Source organism: Pipistrellus kuhlii, unplaced genomic scaffold, assembly GCF_014108245.1.
Source record: "Pipistrellus kuhlii isolate mPipKuh1 unplaced genomic scaffold, mPipKuh1.p scaffold_m20_p_2, whole genome shotgun sequence".
Lineage (NCBI taxonomy): Eukaryota > Metazoa > Chordata > Mammalia > Chiroptera > Vespertilionidae > Pipistrellus > Pipistrellus kuhlii.
The window spans coordinates 78,116,694-78,142,537 of record NW_023425515.1 but is presented as its reverse complement, the minus strand read 5'-3'; the positions used below and the strand labels follow the sequence as shown (position 1 = coordinate 78,142,537).

At 35.6% G+C, this 25,844-nt stretch overlaps 1 protein-coding gene across 7 annotated transcripts in view; it reads left to right on the top strand.

The window, feature by feature from the left end:
• Positions 1 to 25,844, top strand: part of ZNF654 (zinc finger protein 654) — a 91,191-nt gene that overhangs the window by 61,541 nt on the left and 3,806 nt on the right. For 3 of the 7 annotated variants that reach the window (XM_036446911.2, XM_036446910.2, XM_045584052.1), the window contains 4 exons: positions 10,143 to 10,278; positions 12,879 to 13,081; positions 13,904 to 14,043; positions 22,127 to 22,268. In XM_036446911.2, coding sequence (XP_036302804.1) covers positions 10,143 to 10,278; positions 12,879 to 13,081; positions 13,904 to 14,043; positions 22,127 to 22,268 — 621 coding nt within the window. Of the gene's footprint in view, positions 1 to 10,142; positions 10,314 to 12,878; positions 13,082 to 13,903; positions 14,044 to 22,126; positions 22,269 to 25,844 lie in introns of all 7 variants that reach the window. The other 4 variants (XM_036446914.2, XM_045584053.1, XM_036446913.2 and 1 more) reach the window with 4 other exon arrangements.

Sequence of the window (25,844 nt, the reverse complement as noted above, 5' to 3'; positions counted from 1 at the left end):
CCCTAGGGGTAAAGTGTTCAAACAAAGTATCTTAAATTTATTCCTGAGGTGTTAACAACAAAGGTTGAGTATTCATATCCACCTTTAGAAAGGAGATCCACAGAGTAACAGAAGAATCACACGAGACTGTATTTCATCCAGAATTTTTACTTCATATTTATTGAAAACAAGCTTTTAGGTTGAATAGATTTTTATGAACAATCACTCTGGTATATACACAAAACATGAAAATTATAAGCAAACTTAATTGGCTAAGGCATATCTAAAACATCTTCACATTCAGAATCTGAGTCTAGATTTGCTTTTCTACCCAGTTATCAAAGTCTGTTTTTTCTATGCCATTTTGTCTTCAGTCACATGAAAAGTGTTGATGTAGCATTTCCTAAAGTAATAAAATAACTAATAAGTCATTGATACTTGGGTTTAAAAAGCTTAAGCTGGCTTTATAGTCCTGTTTAGCCAATTTTTGACTCCTGATTTAGGAATGTTTTAAGTTGGATTAATTACTCTACGGCCATCCCACATCTTTGGTTCCCAAGAGTTTATTTATTTTGGATTTATTTTGAGTCAGGATTTATTTTGGGTCACCAATATTCCCTTTTGCAAGTGTCCATGCTGTCTTTGAATGTCCATTAAATACAACTATATCACAACCATTACCAGGTTGGCATGGATTCTAAGATATCATTTAATATATAATATTCTGATTTTAGAGCTGTACAAATATGAAAAAATGCATGTTAAAAATCAGTGAAATTAGGAATATTATATTGAATATTTTACTTTATCCACTCTTATATTCAGCAAAAAAGGTAAAAATACTTGTTATGGAGCTTACATTTTAATTAGAGCCTCCTTGTAGTTTCTTTGGCAAACTGCGGCTCTTTGGCCCCTTAAGTGTAGCTCTTCCACAAAATAACACAGCCTGGGTGAGTCTATTTTGAAGAAGTGGTGATAAAAGAAGTGTGAGTTTAAAAAATATGGCTCTCAAAAGAAATTTCAATCATTGTACTGTTGATATTTGGCTCTGTTACTAATGAGTTTGCCGACCACTGCTCTAGAACAATGGGACAGAATAGAGAACCCAAGCCATTATGCTCTATTAATATTTGACAAAGGAGGAAAAAGCATACAATGGAGTGAAGACAGTCTCTTCAATAAATGGTGTTTAAAAAATTGGACAGATACATGCAAAAAAATAAAATGAAACTAGACCACCAACTTACACCACACACAAGAGTAAACTCAAAATGGATAAAAGACTTAAATGTAAATCCTGAAACCGTAAAAGTCTTAGAAAAAAGCATAGGCAGCAAAATCTCAGACATCTCTGTGGCAGTATGTTTACAAATACACCTGCTAAGGTAAAGGAAACTAAGGAGAAAAATAAGTAAGTTAAAATAAAACTACCTCAAAATAAAGATCTGGACAGCAAAAGAAACCAGTAAAACAAAAAGGGAGCCCAGTGTATGGAAGAACATATTTGGCAATGATACATCTGATAAAGGGTCTATATCTAAAATATATATAAGGACCTCATATAACTTAATCAAAGGAAGACAAACAATCTAATTTAAAATGGTCAGAGGATCCAAAAAGACACTTCTCCAGAGTGGACATACAGATGGCCAAGAGACATGAAAAAATGCTCAAAGTCATTGATCATCAGACAGATGAAAATTAAAATGACAATGAGGTATCACCTCACACCTGTCAGAATGGCTACCATCAACAAATCCACAAATGAAAAGTGCTGGTGAAGATGTGGAGGATGTGTTGGTGGGAATGCAGACTAGTGCAGTCATTATGGAAAACAGTATGGAGTTATCTCAAAAAATTTTAAATGGAACTTCCATTTGACCCAGGGATCACACTTCTAGAAATAAGTTCTAAGAAACCTGAAACATTAATCAGAAAAAATATATGCATCCCTGTGTTCATAGTAGCACAATTTACAATAGTAAATTGGAAACAGCCCAAGAGCCCATCAGCAGATGAATGGATAAAAAAGTTGTGGTACATTTACACCATGGAATACTTTGTAGCAGTAAAAATGAAGAATCTCTTACCCCTTGTGACAGCATGGAGGGACCTGGAGAGTATCATGAAAGTGAAATAAGTCAGAGAAAAACAAGTATCACATGATCTTACTCATATGTGGAAACTAATGAACAAAATAAACTGATGACCAAAATAGATTCATAGTCATGGAAGATGGAACAGAGTGAAGAATCTTGGAGGGAAAGCAGGGAGGGTAGGTGGGTGGAAGGTAATCTACCAAAGATTTTGTATGCATATATGCATAACCCATGGACACAGACACAAGGGTGGTAAAGGCCTGATGGGGGGTATTGGGGTTGGGAGTCCAATGGGGGAAAAAGTAGAAACATGAAATACTTTAAATATTTAAAGTAAATAAATATACAAACAAAGAGACAAACGAGACTTAAGCTTAAGGAACAAGTGCAAGCCTCCAAAAGATAGGATTGTCAGCATCAATAAGTTATATGTTTCTGGAAAGGTCAATGTACCCTGATAAACGGATCAGCAGTCATCTAAAAGAGAATACTAGTGGTGCATTTACACCATGGAATACTTTGTAGCAGTATAAATGCACACAGTGTGCATTAATAGTTGTTCATATTATAGTGTCCAATCATAAAGATGAATGCCTTGCAAAGCCTTGTATTGTCAAGAGCAGGCATGTAATTGCCATCAAAATCAATGGTAGGATTAACAGTTTGAAACTATCTCTGAAAGCACATATGGATTAGTGGAACATTCACCAATTACTGAAAGCTGGTTTTGTAGAGTGTCCCAATACGTAACTACATGGTTATGCTTGGAATAGTTTATACTTCACCAGATAAAATTTTAGGTCATAAAACATTTAGCTTTAAAAAACTGTAGAGGGCAGTAAGTCCAATCTAATTTTTAAATAAATGATGAAACCAAGGACCAGAGAGATTCATTTGTTTATCTATTTATCAACATTTATTGGAGATTAAGTAACTTGCCCAATTTGTGGCATAGCCAGTACTGTGATCTGTCCTCCTGTCTGACTCTTTTGCTCTTTCTGCTGAATCAGATTTTGTATTTATTTCTTTGTGTAGCAATCTTTGCTCAAACCTTGCATACTATACCTTAATTCTGCTTCAAGTTTGTCTTACAGGTTAAAACTATAACAATAGAATTTCTCTGGTCATATGATTTCATTACTTATTTTAAAATGTTAATGGATGCATGTACTTTCATTAGAGTAGCAACTACAAATTAATTTTGAAATCTGACTATGTTCTCAGTTAATGGTTTTACAATATTTGTAGAGTTTCCCCTAAGATAAAACTTATTACAAACTTAAGTAACATTCACATTTTTTACCTAAATTTAAAAAAATATGTAAAAATGTAATTATGTTTATTAAACAGGTAAGCAATTACATACTTTAAATATTTTTTTCAACTCCTATAAGGGATATGTTAAATAGTTCAATAAGTACATGATTCTAAATCAAATATGTCTAATTGCTAGGTACTTATGGAATTTTATAATTTCAAGACTGGGAATCACCTTAGAAATTATTTAATACAATAAATCCTTACTTTACATAACAGAAAATTAAGCTCCAAAGGAGTCGAGGTTTCTATTGTAGAAGTAGAACAAGGACCTATATATACTTAATACAGAATTCTTTAACCTTCTCAAAACTGCCTTTTGGGGAGAGGGAAAACATTTAATGTGGTTATCTGAGTGAATGCAGATGAAGGCCCAGAAAAGAGCATAAGCCTGTAGAAGTGGCAACGAGGACGCAGACCAGGAGATGTTAAAAGAAAACTGACATGACATTAGGATCAAGAGAAGAAGTTGAGTTTTATATTTGATTCCAAACACAAATATAAATACAAGTAATACATAAAACCAGGAATTTCTAGACTTGTGGTATCTTACCCATGTAGGTGGGATTGTGAAAAGATAGTTAGGAAAGGATTTAGGTAGGTTCATAGGAAGTTGTAGGAGAAAGAATGTGCTAGGAGAAAAAGCATAGGCAAGAAAGTACAAGATGAATTTGGGAGACATGAAAGAGACCAGACTAGAGAAAATATTTCATGTGTAATGAATGAGAAAGTAGGTGAGTCCAGAGGTCATGAAGTTGGAGCATTAAGACTTTCATCCTGTGGTAAGTTGGCGAAGAGTTCAGATCAAGTATGCAGAATAGCCAGCACACTGATCTGCAACTTCACAGATATGTTCTAGTGGCCAACTAGAGTTCAGCAAAGTGGGAATGAGTTCATGGAAGAAAAATCTTCTCAAATAAAACATTAAGCCTACACCACATAGATTCCAAAAGAAGAGTGAGGGAAGGAGTTGTGTTTTCTCTCTAATATGGGGTGGACAAAAAGTAGGTCTACAGATATGAGTTCATGAGATAATTTATTCTCGAATTATTTATTAAATTATTGTCTTTTTTCTACATGAACACCTGTAAATCTACTTTTTCCCACCCCTGTATTTAGGACAGTGCAGTGGTATTAATGACAGTAGACAGATGACTTAGTAAAGGGTTAGCTTAATATACAGGTCTAAATTTTTAATTAAGTAAACGTTCTAAAAAACACACCACTATATAACTATAACTATAACTATAACTATAACTATAACTATAACTATAACTATATATATATATATATATATATATATATATATATATATATTAGGAAAGGGGAGTTGTGAATTCTGTAGTGATTTTGGTGCTTCCTTTTTCATTTTGAAGGCTTTTAGACTGAATACCATCTAAAAAAGCCACCATATTATTTAAGGAAGCAGGAGCCAAAACATATAAGCTTACTTGTTCTTTTTTTCATCCCGTATCTTATTTAAATATTTGAAGCAAAAATGATTCATTTTATATTTTTAAATTTATCTTCATTGTTGAAAGTATTATAGATGTCCCCTTTCCACCCTCCTTGACCTTTTCCACCCCACTTGACTCCCCCCTCCCCCCCGCACCTTCCCTTCTTCCATGCCTGTGTCTTTTTAAATCCTCAACTGAGGATATTTTTCCCATTGATTTTTTTTTTTTTTAGAGAGAGTGGATCAGAAGAAACATCGATGTGAGAGATACATCAATTGGTTGCCTCCTGCATGCCTTCCCCCCACCCCTGACCAGGAGCCTGCAACCGAGGTACATGCCCTTGACTGGAATCAAACCCAGGACCCTTCAGTCTGTAGGCCAATGCTCTATCCACTGAGCCAAATTGGATAGGGCCAGGCCTGTGCCTTTTTAAATAGAATAAAATGTTTATTTCATCTTTATTGCCTATCCTGAGCTATTTCTCATAAAAGTGTAATTGATTCAAGAAATACACACACACACAAAAAAAAACACCCAACCTTGTATTTATAATTTTTATCTTAGGAAAATGAACATAAGCTAATTACCTAATTTTTAATAGAAGAGTTGATGGGAATATAATATATAATTTATAGTATGAATATTTATGAAAGTAAACACTAATTGTAGGAGGCGCAATAAAAAAGTGTGCCCAAAATGACTGGGATGGTTGTTAGATTTACAGATAGATCATCAGGGCTTTTCCCTAGAAATTTTGACTCAGTAGGTTTCAACTGGGGCCTGGGAGTCTGTTACTTAACAAGACCTCTCCAAGTGTTTCTTATTTTCAGCCAAGTTTAGGAAATTAGCAGTGGACCTGCTTCCCCATATCTTGACTTTGGTCTAAGTCCAGTTCAAATATTAATGGCTGTATGATTGGTGCCTCACTTACACGAACACAGCTAGAAAGATGGGTTGTCCAAGGGCTTAGCAGAAAATCTACAGCTCACCTTATTTCTTGTGCTTTGATTGGACCAAAAACCAGCTTGAATTTTAGGGGCCTCGATAAGTGTGTCTAGTGTAACTTAGGATTTTGTAATTTAGAATTTTGATGTTTGAAATTGATAATTGTTTTCAACCATGAAGCTGCTGCCACAGATAATTATTATCTTCCAGGGGTTAAAAAAAAGCATATCCTATTTAATAAAGAGGTAATATGCAAATTGACTATCACTCCAACACACAAGATGGCCACCCACATGTGGTCAAAGATGGCTGGCAGAAGAGGGTAGTTGTGGGCGACCAGGCCAGCAGGGGAGGGCAGTTGTAGGCGACCAGCTTGTAAGGGAGGGCAGTTGAGTAGACAGTTGTGGGCGATCAGGCCTGCAGGGGAGGGCAATTAGGGGTGACCATGTCGGCATTTAGGGGCAACCAGGCCTGCAGGGGTGGACAATTAAGAGTGACCCGGCCTGCAGGGGAGGGTAGTTAGTGGGCGACCAGGCCAGCAAGGGAGGGCAATTGTAGGCAACCAGGCCTGCAAGGGAGGACAGTTAGGAGTGATGAGGCCTGCAGACGAGGGCTGTTAGGGGGCGACCAGGCCAGCAGGAGAGGGTAGTTAGGGGTGACCAGGATGGCAATGGAGGACAGTTGGGGTACCTGGGCCAGCAGGGGAGGGCAATTGGGGGCAACCAGGCCAGCAGGGAAGGGCAGTTAGGGGTGACAAGGCCGGCAGGGGAACAGTTAGGTGTCGATCAGGTTGGCAGGGGTGTGATTAGGGGGTGATCAGGCTGGAAGACAAGTGGTTAGGAGCAGTCAGCAGGCAGGCAGGTGAGTGGTGGGGAACCAGCAGTCCTGGGTTGTGAGAGGGGTTCCAGATTGGAGAGAGTGCAGGCCAGCTGAGGGAGACACACACACACACACACACACACACACACACAAACACCGTGCACAAATTTCATGCACTGGGCCTCTAGAGAGTATGTGTGCACTATAACATGCTGACACGTGGAAATCTAGAAATAAATTTTATGCTGAGGCAATTGTGTGTCCTAAAATAAAATATTTATTCAAAATGTTAAAAAATATAGAAAAATAATAGCTAGCAATTTTTAGGTGTGCCACTGTATGCCAGGTACTATGCCAAGCACTTTTCAATACAGTTTATCATTTAATCCTCACAACAAAAAAATACGAAGGTGGTGTTTTTAGTATTCTTTTTGCAGAAAAGTTAATTGAAGTAGCACAGAGAGGTTAAGTAAAAGTAACTTGTCCATTGTTTATAGGGTTTTTGTTTGCTCATTTTAAATTGGGAATGTCCTAAATGACTTTTAGGTGAACTTATTTTCTTTGACTTTTTTGACTGAATTATTATTTACCTTGAAATTTGATTTCTTGTATTGCCTCATTTTCTTATAAAATAAAAACCTCTTATATATTTTAGCAAGGAATGTGAAGTAAGATATAGATATCACTTTGGAACATTCAAATGATGAAAGAATATGACAATTTAATAAAAGGAAAGTGTTTATTGTCACTTTGAGAACGTAATTTAGTGATTTATCTGGGAAGTAATATCTATGACTATACATAAAGGGGTGAGCAAAAGTAGATTTACAATTATAATACAAATAAGTAACACAATAATAATAATAAAACAACAATAAAATCTGTGTTTCACATATTCAACAACTATAAAGCTACTATTGCCCACCCCTGGATATTGTTTTATCCTGAAGCTTTTTTTTTTTTTTTTAATTGTTACTAAACTTTTTAGTCTGGGGATTTTTATATTTTTGAGCATAGAAAGAAATTCTGGCAATTGTTTGTTTCAATTGATACACAATTTATTAAAATTTTTAACATTGCCAGTTTTATTATTTTTTATTTTTTTAATATATTCTATTGATTTTTTACAGAGAGGAAAGGAGGAGAGAGCTAGACACGTCGATGAGAGAGAAACATCAACCAGCTGCCTCCTGCACACCCCCTACTGGGGATGTTCCTGCAACCAATGTACATGCCCTTGACCGGAATCGAATCTGGGAGCTTTCAGTCCTCAGACTGACGCTCTATCCACTGAGCCAAATCGGTTTCGGCAACATTGCCAGTTTTAACATCTAGTTTTTTCTTAATGCTTTAAGCCAATTTATGCATTTAAAAATAAATTTATTAACTCCATTATGCTTCAGTTAACATCTTTAAATTACCAAATTAAAAACCCTGAAACATTTTAAAACACAATGAACAAAATAAATCGAAAAGCATAATCAAACAATTAAATATTGTCAATCTAATAAATCAAATTTATAAATTCAGTAAATCAAGATCCTAAATATTAAACACTGCTTACTAACTTAACTTGTTATGTAATCCTATCTAATAATAGTAATATGCAAAGTAACCATCACTCCACTACACCCATAAGCCACGCCTACCAGCCAATAAGGAACAAGTATGCAAATTAACCCAACCAAGATGGCTGTGGCCATGAGCAGGAGGCTTGCGTTTTAGAGGAGGAACCCAAGTTTTCGCACACCCTGGCCTGCCTTGGTCTCCACTTAAGGCTATAAAGTTTCAATTATAAAAGATACTTAAAGCCCAACAAAAATGTCTGTGGCCATGGTGCAAGCAAGAAGCTTGGCTCCTCAAGGTTACAAAGTTTTAATTATAGGAGGTAAATAAATCCCAGATACCAAGGCATCTGCTTAGGTCACGGGGGGTTGTGGCTGGCCTGAATACCACCACAAGCTCTTTGCCCAGACCGCCCCATGCCCCAAGGGAATCCCCAACCTGATCTGAGACACCCTTCAGGGCAAACCATTTGGCCCTCACCCATGCACCAGGCCTCTATCCTATTTAATAATCTAATATAGAGTAATATGCAAATTGACCATCATTCCAAAACACAAAAGATGGCTGTCTCCATGTGGACACAAGATGGCCACCACAAGATGGGCATTAGTGGAGGACAGTTGGGAGGGACCAAACCAGTAAGGGAGGGCAATTGGGGGCGATTAAGCCTGCAGGGGAGGGCAGTTAGGGGTTACCAGGCTGGCAGAGGAGGGAAGTTGGGGGTGACCAGGCCTGCAGAAAAGGGCAGTTGGAGGGGATCCAGGCCTGCAAGGGAGGGCAGTTGTGGGGGATCAGGCCTGCAAGGGAGGGCAGTTAGGGGCAAACTGACTGGCAGGGTAGCAGTTAGGCATCAATCAGGCTGGCAGGGGAGTAGTTAGGGAGTGATCAGGAAGGCAGGCAGGTGAGCAGTTGGGAGCCAGCAGTCCTGGATTGTGAGAGGGATGTCCGACTGCCCGTTTAAGCCCAATCCTACCGGGATAGGGCCTGGGCCTAAGCGGGCAATCAGACATTTCTTGAGTGGTCTCAGATTGAAGAGGGTGCAGGCTGCGCTGAGGTAAACACACCCCAGTGCACGAATTTCGTGCCTGGAGCCTCTAGTTTATATTTTAATCACAAGTCTGAGATAATGGATTCTCTAAAAACATTTCTAATATATCTTTAAAAAAACAAAACAAAAAAAAACAACCACCAGAATAGACAAATTATCAGCTAATTCCTAACTTACCAATATGTTTGTATCTTAAACCAAATGCATAGTTTTCATATTATAGGTAGGAATCACTCCTTAAGCTTGTCATTTTTATCCCAGAACTACAATGTACTTGCACAATAAAGTAGAATAGAATTTTCATCTTTCAGCCTTGTACCACAACTAGAATAATACATTTGGGACTGGGCAGTGCACCTACATGTACTTGTCAACCATAGTCTGCATTGGACCCTTCTACTTCTTTCTTAGGCAGGCTTTTGCTTGCCCTTGTTAACAGAAACCTTGTGAGTCCTCACGTAAATTTAAGCAAGCATTTTAAGTTTTACATTTTTGCAACCTGGTTCTTTTCTTAGAAATGATGCATCCTATAAGTGTTTTCTTTTGATTTTTGGCAACCTGGTGCTTTTCCTAGAAATGATGCATCCATTAAGTTTTTTTCTTATATTTTAGAAATATGATTTTCTTCCTAGAAATAATTCATTCCTTAAGTTTTTTCCTTAGGTTACACTTCATCCCTATTATAATGGGATTTCTTAAGTCCAGTTATGTAAAAACTGTGTAACCTTTGGCATTAAAGTCAACTTGTGTACTAATGGGTTTTGACACCCTACATAGGTTACTTTAACAATCCTTCTCTTTTATAATTTAATAGCTGTCTCATTGGCCATCAGTCATTTTATTGACAATAATGATCAAGTTTAATTTTAACCCCTTTAAATTCATAAAGCCAAAATGATTTTTCTCTCCTAGGAATGCCAGAATCACCTCCGCAGATATGGAAATGTGAATCTGGAACTGGTGACTCGAATCATTAGAGATGGTGGCCCATGGGAAGATCCAGTGTTGCAAGCTGTCCTTAAAGCCCAGCCAGCATCTCAAGAGATAGGTACTTCAGGAAACTCAAAATCAAAACCAACATTTGTGAGAAGCAAACACAATTTTATTTTCTCAGTAGAGCAGTCGTAGTGATTTTTCTTTATTTTATAATATTGAGTAGGAGTTATGTGTTTTTACATAAAGTGTGTTTAATTTGTTTTATTAACCTGCCCTAAGAGTGACTTTTGACATTAGACTTGGATACATTTATTTCTACAATAGTAATTTCCCATTCTAATGGGAATTAACACATTTTTGTCCAGATGTTATTTACAGAGAATTCCTTTTCTTTTGTCACTGCAATTACAGTTTAAATATCTATTTAAGTTGCCAAACTCTTTTAAAACAAAACAAAATACTCTGCTTAAGTACATAAGATCTCCCTTATACAGAAGCAGCTGTGAGGGCTATAACTCATCCGATTTTTGTCACTACTACTGTATATCTCACACCTAGCCCAGTGCCTGGTAGAGAGTAGTTGCTTAATATAAGTACATGTTGACTGAATGAATGACCACATGATGACTGTGTAAGTGAATGAGTAACTAAAGTAAATTTCAATTCCAAATACTAGAGAGCAGTATTGCCCAAACTTCTTCCATTAATAGAAGTTAAAATTTTTCTCATTCCTTTACCGCCTGCATACTTCTTTGACATCACCTCCTCTTAAACCTAGATGTACAGCGGTTCCTGTGGGCCAGAATTTTCCTTTGAAGAAGGAGGCTCTGTCAACTGCTTCTCACATATTTATTCCTAAGCCACAGAACATTTTTGATCACCAAAGCTTAGAATGTATAGCTGAATAAGCACAAAACTGTGAAAAACTTCTGAATGCATGGATAGAGCCTAAGGAGTACAATTATAAGATTGCCAAAAGGAAAAGAGAACTCCCAACTCTGGAACCATTCAGACCTTGGTCTGGTGAAAAAGACTTCATACTACAGATGGTGCTCAGGAGGTTAGGATCTGTCCATTTGTCCCAGGATAGGCATGGGTTGTGGGTAGAGTTGAGTGGAAAAGGAGTTGTGGTTCTTGGGCTTAAGAGAAAGCCAACCCAGATATAAATGTGGAGGCCAACAACAGAGATGTGAGAGATAATGAAAGATAAGGCCAGAAGAAATAGTGCAAACCAATGGGAAGAGATGGGAGATAGGACAAAATAGGAGGAAAAGGCTGAAGTATATATGTGACAGAAGTATATGCCCAAGGGATGCAAATGAGATAAACTTGATATGAGGGTTTGGAGGAGGAATAAAAGAAATGAAGCAGCTGGAACTGAGGAGGAAGAGTTGGATGGCTGAGGAAAGGTAGAGTCAAATATATGTAAGGTAAGGGTGACAGGCTGAAGGAAACTGAGGAGATTGGGGAATGAGGAAAGAGGGGGGAGGAGGTAGATAAAACAGCTTCCAAAGGAGTGAAAAGTTAGGACTTTTAGGAGCGCTTTTAGGCTTCTCTGAGTAGGAGCTAGAACAAACATATGAGTTGCTGTGAGGGCTGATGGCCTTAATTTATGTATATATAGTTAAGGCCATAACTTAACTATATATACATATAGTTCTTTCTTACTTACATTGACACACCTCACTCTGGGGAAAGCTGCTCTAGAGCCTCGTTAATATGAATGACTTCTCTGGTTGGTGATCGTTAGGGTGAAGACTAGTTTGAGGTTTATCTTTGCATTAACTGTACAGATCTATGTCTGTTATCATATGTTGGAAACAGAACTGCAAGGCAAATATTGGCACCCAAATAAAACATCACTCATAAGTATTTTAGAAGCTAATGATTAAACATATAACTAATTAAAAGACTTGGAGTCCAGAATGATATATATGTTCTAGTTCCTGCTTTGCCACTTAATTTTTGTCTTTGGGCAAGTCATTTGACCTTTCTTGAGACTCAGTTTTGTAATCTGTAAAACAAATACTATGATAACTGTCATAAGGTTGTTGTTAGGTTTAAGTAAACTTAGTAGATAAAGGTATTTGTATATTTTTTAATTGTGTAAAACCAAGTATTTGTTAGTAATTATTCTTTGTGATACATGAGCACATATTAATAAGCATTCCTTTTGGCTTAATATTTTGTTGACAAGCAATAAAATATATTTCTTTTATGATTTAACTTTTTCATTAATTCATCAGTAATGAAAATATTGAATACTAAGATCAGAGGGCATAATCTTATAGTAGAAATTGCATTCCCCATGTTATTTGAAACATTTTAACATATTACTGAACTGAAAAATAAATATTTTAGGGTTTTTACTTTTTAGACTGAGAAGAAATCAACAGATGTTTCTTTTCTTTTTTCCAGTTTTATTTATTTTTTAATTTTTTAAATTAAGGTATTATATATGTACATATCTTACCAATCAACAACTATTTTTTAAGCACTGTTTTGTTGTCACTTTTATTTCCATTTTTCCAATCATACAGTAATTATATATATATATTTTCACAAATAAACTTTTACTAAGAAAATGCTATTTAATTAATTTTTAATCTAATTAAATGCTACACATTAGTGATAAAGTTTCAAACAACAATCAAAAGTTTGAGAGCATCCTTTCTTGAGAGTAATCTGAGTCTATTCTCTTTTTAAATACAGTGAACAAATACTTAAGTTCGGAAAATCCACTATTCTTTGAACTACGTGCCAGATACCTAATTGCTTGTGAACGCATTCCAGAAGCAATGGCTCTTATTAAATCTTGTATAAATCATCCAGAAATCAGCAAAGATTTATATTTCCATCAAGCACTCTTCACATGCCTATTTATGTCACCTGTAGAAGAACAGCTATTTCGGGAGGTATTGTTTAAGATTTTGTCTATCATCATTTTAAACTTATAATAAAAAAATGGGGGAAATGTAGCAGAATCTTGTTAAATTCTTTTTGTAGTAATACCAAGAGTTTTCAGATTAAATTATTTAGATGTGTTCTCTTTAACACCATTTTTTAAGCTCATTTAAGTTAGATAAAATCTGATATTAACAAATGATGAAATTAATAAAACATTAATAAGCTTCATTTTATTTACTTATTTTAATCCTCACCCAGGTATATATTTATTGATTTTTAGAGAGAGAGGAAGGGTAGAGAGAAAACACTGATGTGGAGTGAAAAACATGGATCAGTTGCCTTCCATACATGCCCCAACTAGTGATCGAAACCATAAACTAGGTATGTGCCCTGACCATGAATTGAACCCACAACCTTTTGGTATATACTTCAAATCAACTGAACCACCTGGCCAGCACAGTGATAAGCATTATTTATGTTGAGTTTCTGTTGTGACAGAGGTCAGTTAAAAACTGAGAATCATTATGATTTTGCCTTTTAAATAAAATATTAAAAATGTAAATTTTCATGTTATTTTGTTTTTTCAAGATGAAGGAATCTTCCTAATATGGACCCTACTTAGCTATAAGTTATAAATATTAATGAGATTAAAAGTAACTGTAAACTATAGGTGCTATATAGTAAAATAATGAAACTGAAAAATTTTCTGTACAATTCATTGTCTTTGTAGAATAAAACTAAACATCTAATTTCTTCTGAATATTTAAACATTTACTGTAACTAGCTTTTTAGATATTTTTAATGGCATGAACTAATTTTTCCTCTTACAGCATTTATTGAAAACTGATTGTAAGAGTGGAATTGATATCATCTGTAACACTGAAAAAGAAGGAAAGACTATGTTAGCCTTGCAACTCTGCGAATCTTTTCTTATTTCACAGCTCCAGAATGGGGATATGTATTGTATCTGGTAAGTGTTCCTAATATAGAAATTAAAGTAAGTTCCTAATATAGAAATTAACAGAAGAATTGGTTAACAGAGGTTGGACTTTATATTTTTTAAAGTTATGTGAAAATGTTAAGTAAGAAGCGATAGTGCCTAAATATTAAAAAAGAAAATGATCAGTACCAGTAATTGAGGTAAATATTTAAGGCATGTATTACAATGAAACAATCATGTTTTAAATTAAATTTGGAGTGTTAGCTTGTTTGTTTCTTAATTTAAGACAATTTTTTTTAGAGTAGTTTTACATTAACAGCAAAACTGAGAGGGAGGCATAGACATTTCCATATACCCCCTGCTCCCACACATACATATCAATATCACTCACCAGAATGGTACTTTTTTTTTTTTTAATCAAGGATGAACCACCAGTGACTCATTATAATAACACAAAGTTCATAGTTTACCGTACAGTTCACTCTTGGTGTTATATTGTATATTCTATGGGTTAAACAAATATATAATTACATATATATCACTATAGTATCATACAGAGTATTATCATTGCCCTAAAAACTTCTGTGCCCTAACTCTTCATCTGTCTCTGATCCTCATGTCTGGAAAGCACTTATCTTTTTACTGTCTTCATAGTTTTGCCTTTTCAGAGTATAACCTAGTTGGAATCATATAGGTAGCCTTCTCAGAATGATTTTTACCTTATACTATACATTTAAGGTCCATGTCTTTTCATAGCTTGATAGCTCACTAATGCTAAATAATATTCCCTTGTCTGATATACCACAGTTCATTTATCTGTTCACATACTGAAGGACATCTTGGTTGTTTCTAAGTTTTGTCAATTATGAACAAAGCTGCTATAAATGATTTGTGTGCAGGTTTTTATGTGGACATGTTTGCAACTCCTTTGGGTAAAAATACCAAGGAGCACTATTGCTGGAACATATGGTAAGAGTATGTTTAGTTGTATAAGAAACTGCCAAACTGTCTTCCAAAATGGCTGTACCATTTCTTATTTCCACCAGCAACTTATGAAAGTACCTTTTGCTCATCTTCACCAGTATTTGTTGTCAGGGTTCCAGATTTTGGCCCTGCTAACAGGTGTATAGTAGCATCTCTTTGTTTCATTTTGCATTTCCCTGATGTTATATGATGTGGTGCATCTTTTTCATATGCTTTCTTGCCATCTGTATATCTTCTGGTGAGATGTCTGTCCATTAAGATTTTGGCCCATTTTTTCAATCAAGTTGCTTGTTTTCTTATTGTTGAGTTTTAAGAGTTCTTTGTATATTATGGATAATAGTAATTTATCAATTTCTTTTATAAATGTTTTCTCCCAGTGCATGTCTTTATTATTATTATTATTATTATTATTATTATTATTATTGTTATTGTCTTTTACAGAGGTTTTTAAGTTTAGTGAAATCATATTTATTTCATGAATCATGTTTTTGGTGTTGTGTCCAAAATGGTGTCACCATACCCAAGTCATCTCAGTATTATCCTACTATGTTATATTCTAGAAGTTTTATAATTTTGTATTTTATGTTTAGGTCTTATGGTCCATTTTGAGTTACTCTTCATGAAGGTTATAAGGTCTGTGTCTAGATTCATTACTTTTCATGTGGATGACCAGTTCCAGCATCATCTGTTGAAGAGACTACCTTTGCTCCGTTGTATTGCCTTTGTTTGAGATCAATTGACTATATTTATGTGGGCGGATGTCAGGGCTTTGTATTTTGTTCTATTGATCTATTTGTTCTTTCACAATAAAACAGTGTCCTCATTACTTTAGCTTTATAGTAAAACTTGAAGATAGATTGATTAATCCTCCAACTTTGCTCTTCTTCAATATTATTTTGGCTATTCTGGGTCTTTTACTTCTCCATATAAACTTTAGAATTAGTTTGTTATTATCCATAAAATGACCTGCTGGGATTTTGATAGATATTGCATTAAAATCTAGAGCTCAAACTGGGAAGAACCAACATCTTGACAATATTGTGTCTTCCTATCCTGAAAAAAATCTCTCCATTTATTTAGATGATTTAATTCACCTGAGTTTTATAGTTTTCCTCATAAATTTTGTGCATATTTACTTAATTTGTACCTAAATATTTTGTTTCTTAGGTGCTAATGTAAATGGTATTATGTATTAGTTAAAAAAAACCAACAACACATTTTAAGAATTACTTAGAAATTATTAGTAGGATATGTAACTTAGAATGTATTGTGAGTGTTTCCAGTACTTACTCTTAGAGTACTGTTAGGTGAAACCATGAATAATTATTATAAGAGATTCTAATAACTTCTGTCCCCCTTCCCCAACACACATACGCACACACACAAACTTTACCACTTTGACATTTCATTAATTTTGAAGGGAAAACTAGGTTTCATTTGCTGAATATAATAACCTGAAATGATATGGGCTAGAAATATTTTTATCAGTGCTTTTGAATTTTACATATTTAAAATAATAGCTCAAAAGGGGATTTAAGCTAAACTAATTTAATATTCTTGTTTTATAGATTAAAATCTTCAGACTAAGAGATAAATAGGTCATTAATAACAGAACTGGGTCTAAAAACTAGTGGGTTATCTTCTAGGAGAGAATACTTTTTAGTTAGGTTATATAAGTTTTTATTCAGAAGTTTACCTGGTAAGTTGGAATTTCAAATACACTTAAGTGTCATTTCTTGATAAACCATATTCCAAAACAGAAGATAGTAATGACTATTATAGTAGACTAGAGAACCAATGCATGAAATTCGTGCAAGGGGCTTAGACCTTGAAGCTGCTGCAGCTGCCTCAGCCCTCACAACCCTGGTCTCATCTGGAAGGTCGTCCGGAAGGATGTCCGGAAGGTCCTTCATCTGTCCAGTCTAGTTAGCATATTACACTTTTGTTATTAAAGATTGATTTCTATGGGGATAGGCATGTTCTTTGTCCTTGGCTGTATTAATCTATCTAAACAGGATGTCTTCAGTCTTTTCATATTCTTAAGTAAATTGGAATCATGTGTAAACAACAACAAAGAGGAAAACATTTATTTTCTTGGCTAACTAATTTCTACTCTTACAGAAGGACTTTAAAATAGAACAGTGCCTTTCTTTCCCACTCTTGGCCATTATCACTCTCCAAGAATAGAGCTGGGAAATGCAACTCCCAGCTGCCTAATTGGAGAGGAATCTTTAGCCTGCTTCTTGGTCTTTCTTCTGAGTAGGCTGAGTTCTCAGGGTCTTTCCTCATTTCTTCTACCTCTCCTCTATATTTCTTAATGCTGAGCTCCGTTTTCCTTCTAAAAGTTGATTTTCATTGGAGCTTGAAGAGCAGAAGTCTTTCCATCCTATAAAGTCTGTGTTGTCTCTTTCATCTTGGCCTTCCTATGAACTAGCTTACTCTTTATCTCCTTTCTCTAAGGAAAGAACCTGATCCATAGTCGACTTTTGTTGTATTTCAGGCTAGTGGAGTAAGCTACTAACCCTATTTCTCTTACCATAACTGAATAATAATAATAATAATAATAATAATAATAATAATAATAAGAGAGAGAGAGAGAGAGAGAGAGAGAGAGAGAGAGAGAGAGAGAGAGGAAGGGAGGGAGAGAGGGAGGGAGGGAGGGAGGGAAGGAGGGAGGGAGGGAGGGAGCGCGCCAGCGACTATAACAGCCATAACAACTGGTTTACTATAATGTGGCCATTGAACTAGCCCAATTAGGGGGTGGGGCTGGCTGGCCAACCTCATGGCCCCTCCCCCCTGCTTGCCTGCCACTGATCGGACTCTCCCACTCTGATCAAGAGTGGGCTTATGGCCAAATGATCAGCCCTCCTCACCACCATAGGCCCACAGCCCCTCCCCCTGGCCATCCTACCCCTGATCACACCCCCACCCCAATAGAGGGCAGGGCTGACTGGCCAACCTCCTGCAGCCCACTGCCCTGCCCCTGTTAATCGCCCCTCCCCATGGATGGCCCCGCTCCCAATTGCCCCCGCAACCCCAATTGGGGACAGGGCCCACCAGCCAATTGCCTGCAGTTCCTTCCCCCAGCCAGCCGGGCCCTGATCACGTTTCCATCAGGGCAGGCTGGCCAGCCAACCTCCCGCCATTGCCTCCTCCTGAAAGATCCAGCCCTGATCTGCCCTGATTGGGGCTGGGCCAGCCAGACCCCACCAGTGCACAAATTCGTGCACTGGCAATGATGATGATGATGATAATAATAATAATAATAATAATAATAAAGTAATAGCAGCTGCTAATTGTTGCCATATGCTTCCTATAATCTTTGCTGTAAATCTCATTTATTTCAATAACTTTAGGGGGTAGATAATATACCCAAGCCATTCAAGTAGTAGGTAATAAAGCCAGAATACAAATCCAGGTAACCTGACTCACAACCTCTACCAGTAAACATTACTTACATAAACTAGTCAAGTATGAAAAAAATAATATATGTTATAAGGATGATTGTAGAACCTATTATAATCTATTCTCTCCAACTAGATAACTTGATTTATTTTATTAATACTTGCTACCTGGTAAAAATGCCAAATTGGTGCTGTGTTTTCTAAAGGACCCTATGTTTGGGGGGGAGAAGGGGGAAAGTAAGCCTCATTAAAATATTCCCTTTGGTCTTCACAAAGACTTTTATTTAGTATGTTTGGTTCTTTATTTGTGTTTTCCTTCAAAACCCAGTGTACATATAAAATCTGAGACTCTTTGTAGATTCATTCAGAATGGAGCTTCATAACCATATTCTAGTATTTCTGCTTTGCCTGCTAGAAAGCAAAAATCCATATTGGTAGCTCTCTCCTGGCAAATTTATTAAGACCTTGGTATTACATTTTGTTTACCAAATTTCCTTCTGAGTTAATAAAAACAAATAGAACTCTCTCTTCAGAAAAGAGAAAAAAAATAATATTGTGTCTTGAGAATGTCTCTCTAAGGAGTCTCAAATTATTTTTTGAAATAAGTTAGAGAATAAATATATACATTTCTATAATGTTAAACATTCATTTGTATAATATTGAATGAAATACTTTCCCAAAATTTCCAAATATAATTTTTTTGTCTTTAAATCTGTTGCATAAATAGGCCACATCTTTTGAAAACCTCCATCCATTCATATTCCTCTGTTCATAAAATGCCCCTTACTAGGAATGTCCACCATCATCTTTTATCTCATTCCATGTCTACATTTTCCTTTAATATATTTCCTCAAAAGTCTTTCTGTAAATGTGTTTAACATTTAGGAACACAATCTTCTTCAGATCACTAACAAATATTTAGTGAACAAATTTCATTGCTTGGCATATTAAGATTATAAAGACAAGGAAAGAATACAGGAAACTAGTGATTTATTAATATTAAACATTAGATTATACCAGACACATTTCCTAGGTGTTTTCACTTATCTCTTAAATCTTTTTATGTATAAGAAAACTTATACACAAAGTGGATTAAAGAGATGAAAGTTGCATAGCTAGTAACAATGTGAGGTTGTAATTAAATTAGTCAATCTGCAACTGACAGCATCCTAACTATAGTACAGTATAGTATAGTCATACCTCGAAGATACTGCAGGTTCAGTTCTAGCCACCACAATACAGTGAGCATTGCAAAAAACAAGTCATACTCTTTTATTTGTGGAGGATCTTCAATTGGTGAAAAAAGGCAACAGCTGCCAATTACAATGAAGCAAAGTGCAAAAAAATAAGGTATGGCTGTATTTATTGGAAATAATAGGGTATGACATCAGCCACAAAAAGAACAGAGATATAGTTGGTCCTCAAAAGGGAAGTGCTAACAGGGACACAGATTGCTAAGTTTAAAAAAAAAAAAAATTAAATTTGTTTCTCTTCTGTGCCATTTGGTTCCAGTCTCTCTTATTGCAGACTAGAAGAAATGCCAACAGTCTTAAGGCTTCATAGCTTAGAGTTGAGAACATCCCAGAGTTGAAAATTCAGTTTTCTATTCCTGAATTAATATCTTAAGGAGATTGAGGAAGGACACATAGGAGACATGGCCACTGGGGTTCCAATCTTGTGTATTAGGGTTATTGCCAGAAAAAAGGTGGCTCACTGTAAAGTGGGTAATACCATACCAGATAGCATATAATACCCTATTAATATTTAGGTCTATTTCCAAACACACGTTTTTTGCCAATACTTTAATACAATGTATCACTGAGGAGATTTATAATGTATTAGTAGCAGAAATACGAACTATTATTATAGGTGAAGTAATTATCACTTTAGTTTAGAATCTTCATGAAGGCTTTCATAAAGAGTCATTTGACTTAGATGTTGAAAGATAAGCTCATTTTATGCCGAAACCGGTTTGGCTCAGTGGATAGAGCGTTGATCTGCAGAATGAAAGGTCCCAGGTTCGATTCCCGTCAAGGGAATGTGCATTGGTTGCAGGAACATCTCCAGTCGGGGGTGTTCAGGAGGCAGCTGGTCGATGTTTCTCTCTCTTCGATGCTTCTAGCTCTCTATCGCTCTCCCTTCCTCTCAGTAAAAAAATCAATAAAATATTTTAAAAAAAGAAAAGAAAGATAAGCTCATTTTAGAAATAAATACTTTCCAAGTAGAGTAATCAATATAAACAAAAGAGAATAAATGAAGCAAAGTAACTGTGAGGAGACCAATCTAGAAGAGTGTCCAGGATTCAAATGTTTGAACCCATGTTTCTACTGCACTTGACCCTAAACAGTATATAGAATAAGCACTAAATAAAATGCTCTGGAAGGTGGAGACAGATGAGCTTAGCAGCCCTATTGAAGTATATGTGTACAATTAAAGGGCCTAAGGTAGTAGCATTAAGAAAAAATGGTATGGCTGTGAGGCAAAAAATAAAAAATAAAAAAATGAAATCGAACTGCAAAGACTGAAAAATAAACAGGTTAGAACAAATAGATTAGAGGAATGTTTAGTGTTACTGATCTAGGAAAATATCATTTATTTTACAGGGATAGTATGGGATAAGGGGATAGAAAGCAATCTTAATTGAAATATACTGAGACATGGGAATTGGTAAAAAAAAAAAAAAAAAAAAAAAAAGTTGGAATTAGAGATTTGGGAGCAAGGTGTGAAACTTATTGAGCTTTCAAAGGCTCAATACATGTGCAAAAACATGTGAGTGGTGGACCAAAACTTATGTATACTCATAGTTAGTATGAAATAGAGGTGGAATTTTAGTTTTACTGCTAATGTGTTGCTTGCCATCATTTTGTTTTGTGTTTTCTGTATGGTCTCTCTAAGTAGACTATGCACTCCTTCAAGCTGCCTTTAGATTTTATAGTTGTATATACTGGGCTCAAAATACATACTTAAAAAAACATTTTCATCAGTTATTTTAATACTTCTTAGATATTGATGCTCTATGTAACTTTAATGATATATTTAAAGAATTCTGATTTGTTAAAATGTGATACCCAGATATATCAATTATATCTCAGGATTTCCTTTGCCTCAAAACCCACTACTTCATCTAATAACCTTGGCCACATGTTAGACAAGACTATCTGTGAAACATTTTAAATGGTCCATAGCTTGTGTATATTAAAAGTAGTATGTGTTAATGGAAGAGCAGATAATCTAAAACATTTCAGATTTAGTAGTATAATATACTTATACTTTTGATCTGTAGTATTTTTGATATCTTAATAGTTTGAAAATGAAAATTATGAACCATGTATTTGCAGACATTCTATAGCTTTGATTTCTAAATTTGCAAGTAGAGTATTAATTAATGGCCAAAATTTATTCTTTCATTATTAGTATCATAATATTGGTACGCTGGAATTAGAATTTGTTTTGATCCAGTACTAGAGATTCTTTAGGTTTGTCAGCATATGATTGGAACTCACTCCTTACCACTGCAAAATCAGTTTCTGTTCTGCCCCTCCCCCAACCCATCTCCAAGCTTCTATTAATTTCATTTAGGTAGAAGTAGCTTTGGGCTTAACATAATATCCATTTGTACCCACTTTGTATACATCTCAGAGCACTATAGCCTCAGTGAAAGATAACTAATGTCTGTATTTTAATAAACTGTATTTTTTATATTTCTCTTGTTTTCTCATTTACAGGGAATTGATTTTCATATGGAGTAAACTTCAGCTTAAGTCTAATCCTTCAAAACAAGTTTTTGTAGATCAATGCTACCAGCTTTTAAGAACAGCAACTAATGTGAAAGTCATATTTCCTTTCATGAAAATCATTAAAGATGAGGTAAATAGGATATATTCACCCCTTCATTTCAAATGAAATTTAAATGACAGTTCATTGAATCTTGAATGTTTTATGACAGAATTAATTTAATTATAAATTTGAAGAGGATATAATTAAATAAGTTTGTCACTTCTGTAGAGTTTTAACTAATTTGTAAGCAGACTTTACATATCTATAGGCAATACTAGCTCACTGTTATAAAGAAATACAGTTCAGCCCTAGCAAATTAGGCTCAGTGGATAGAACATTGGTCTGCAGACTGAAGGGTTCTGGTTCAAATCTGGTCAAGGGCACATGTCTGGGTTGCAGGCTCAATCTCCAGAAGGGGGCGTGCAGGAGGCAGCCAGTCAATGATTTTCTCTCATCATTGATGTTTTTCTCTCTCTCTCCTTCTACCTGCCTCTCTAAAATCAATAAAAAATTAAAAAAAAATACAGTTCATAGTTTTAAGGATGGTGTTTAGGTGAAAAGAAACCATGAATATAAGGCATTTTTGAAACTTAAGGACAGATTTTTAAAGTGCTTATTTTAGGTAAGAATACAAATCCATTATCTGTTTTTAAAAATAGTTCTGAAGCAAGTTTTTGATGGGTTACTTGCAAGTGAGTACAATTCTGCATGACTAATGTAGACATGAAAATAGATCCTGCAAAATCCCTTAACTTTCCTCCTCTATTATTAACAAGTTTGAATACAGAAATAGAAAAAATAAAGCTTTTTTGTGGGGGTTAATCCTCACCTGAAGATATATTAGTGATTTTGATTGATTTTCAGAGAGACTGGAAGAGAGAGGGAGAGACAGAGAGAGAAACAATATGTGGGAGAGACATATTGATTGGCTGCCTCCTGTGCATGCCTGGACCAGGGCTGGCTATCCATCCTGCAACTGAGACCATGCCCTTGACTGCATTCAAACCCAGTACCCTTCAGTCCTCGGGCCAACGCTCCAGCCACTGAGTCAAACTGGCCAGGGCTGCCCTACATTTTAACTGAATCTTTATGTGGGTTACTTTTAAATGTATAAGGAGGCATCCATTAAATAATATATATTTTTCTTATATGTTTATGCATTTATCACATCACTCATTAGATGTATAACCACGTAGTGATCATATTCTCATGACATGAAGTTGGCAGCATTATATCAGAGGTGTGTTTTTGTTTTGTTTCCTATTTATTTTTCTAAAGGCTTTAATAGCTTCACTATTAAATAGTGAAATGTCATTCAAATGCATCGTTAAAGTTCACCTCTCTCCTTCCCAACAAGGAGGAAAAAAACCCAAAAGTATGCTATAGAATGTTTACCAACATGTAAAGTGCATCAGAGTCACCTGTAAAACATTTCTAAAAATAAAGATGTATCTGTATTTTTTTACACGATTCTCATTTGCATAAAATATTAAGAGACTTTGTTAAAGCAAGTTTATAATATAGGTGAAGTTCAGCCAGTTATCATAAAGGTTTGTTATTTTCACAAGTCTGATCAACCTAAGAATACATTATACTAGTAAGAGGAAAAATTCCCCAACATGAAATTAGTATTAAAAATGTGCTTAATTTTTTACACTGTCCTAAAAAGTTTTTTATTAATGGAATAAGTCACTCACATGCCTCCGTGCTATGAAAAGAGGCACAGACAATGCTGTATGAGTTCAGGAGACATTAGAGATGGCATATCTGAAAGGCTTCACAGAGGAAGATGCTTTCCGCTGTGTTTTGAATGATTAAGGAGGATAATACTAATGTTTGTATTTTAGAGCACTTTTGCCTCATTTTATTATTTGTTTCTCACAACTGTCCAGTGACATTAATAGCGTAGTAGAGAAACCTGGGGAGAGTGTGTAGAAGATGAAATTAATCAGAGGGGCTGCAGGAGGTGGGGGTGGGCTTGCTGGAGATCTTGAAGGGACTTAAAGGCTACACTAAAAGTTGGAACTCCAGTCTGTAAATATATTGGAATTGATACAGGATTTGGGGGAAAGAAGTGTTCTGATCCCTTTTGTCCTTTTACAATGAAATTTTTAAACTTAGGCAAGTGGGTACATTATAACTTCATTTGAAGAAAGAAGAGGAATTCTGTTTTGAAGCAATGAATTTTGAATTTGTTCTATTTAGAAAATCTAGGTGGGAATATCTAATTGTAATAAACAATTAGCAAAAAGCAATTCTTTTTGAACTCAGAAAAGAATTTCAAACTGGAAATGATGGATTGATAGGAGACAACTAAATTTAGTGGAATAGATCTGATCCCATTCACTCTGGAAACATTTACTCAAAGGTCACTATATGCCAACTTCTATGCTAACCATAGGAAGATATTAAAAAAAATGAGATACTGTATTATTTAGGAATTCAAAGCGATTACTAGGAATTTAAGAATTCAAAGGCAGAGGCATGGGCACACACAAATTGTTATGAAATAATACATACATGCTTTTTAGAAATAAGTATAAGTTATTCTCAGTGGAAAGAATGGGGAATGTTTAACTCTACCCCAGGACAGGGGCCAGAAAGAATGGTGAGAAAAACTTTAGAGTAGAACTGATTCTCAAAGAATGAATTGGACATGGCTAGGAATGTACCAACTATATAAAGTGGGAATATGATGTGAAAGTTAAGGTCTGCTTATGGAACTGTAAGTAGTTAAGCAGGGTTACATAGCATTTAAAGGATTAAGAGGATGTGAGCATGGTAAGGTAGTCTTCCTCTCTGTCATATATAATATACCATATGCAGGCAGTATGATGTACACTTACAAAAACAGCTTTAAAGACATATCACTTTTGTACTTCTTTCTATTCAAACAAGCATTTTGATAACTCTAAATCATTAGCAGTGTTATTTATATCTTGAATTGGGGTGGGCCGACACAGATTCCCAAGTAAAAGCTGATGTAGTTATCTTTGAGAAGTAAACATTTCAAAGCTTGAATAATCTGCAGATAACTTCCAGTAGGTTCATTATTCTGATACCTTATTAGATTTGGAAAGATTGTAATCACCCTTTCCATGTGGCCTGTACTTCTCCCCTTATTTGAACAGAAGTAACAGAAGTAATATTATCCAGTTCAGCTTTATGAAAGAGTTTCCATAAACAGTTCTTTTTAAAAATTTTTCTAGTTATTTTTAAGATCAAAATTTGATAAATGTGTTTAAATACATATAATGTAACCCTTCTGCCACAGAATGTGAGGTTAGTACCAAAAAAAAATAGGATCTAGATTTATAAGAAACTTTACTCCTCATAAGTTTATGAAGCACTTTGTATTTTAAATCACCATAAGGCTATGAAGCATTTTGTATTATGATTAACTAGAGGCCCGGTGCACAAAATTCATACACTCAGGGATGGGTGACCCTCAGCCCAGCCTGCACCTTCTTGCAGTCCGGGAACCCTTGGGGATGTCTGACTGATGGCTTAGGCCCACTCCTTGTGGGCCATCAGTTGGAGATCCTTAGCACTGCTATGGAGGCAGGAGAGGCTCCCACCACCACCACTGCACTTGCCAGCTGTGAGCCAGGCTTCTGGTTGAGTGGCACTTCCCCTGTGGGAGTGCACTGACAACTAGAGGGCAGC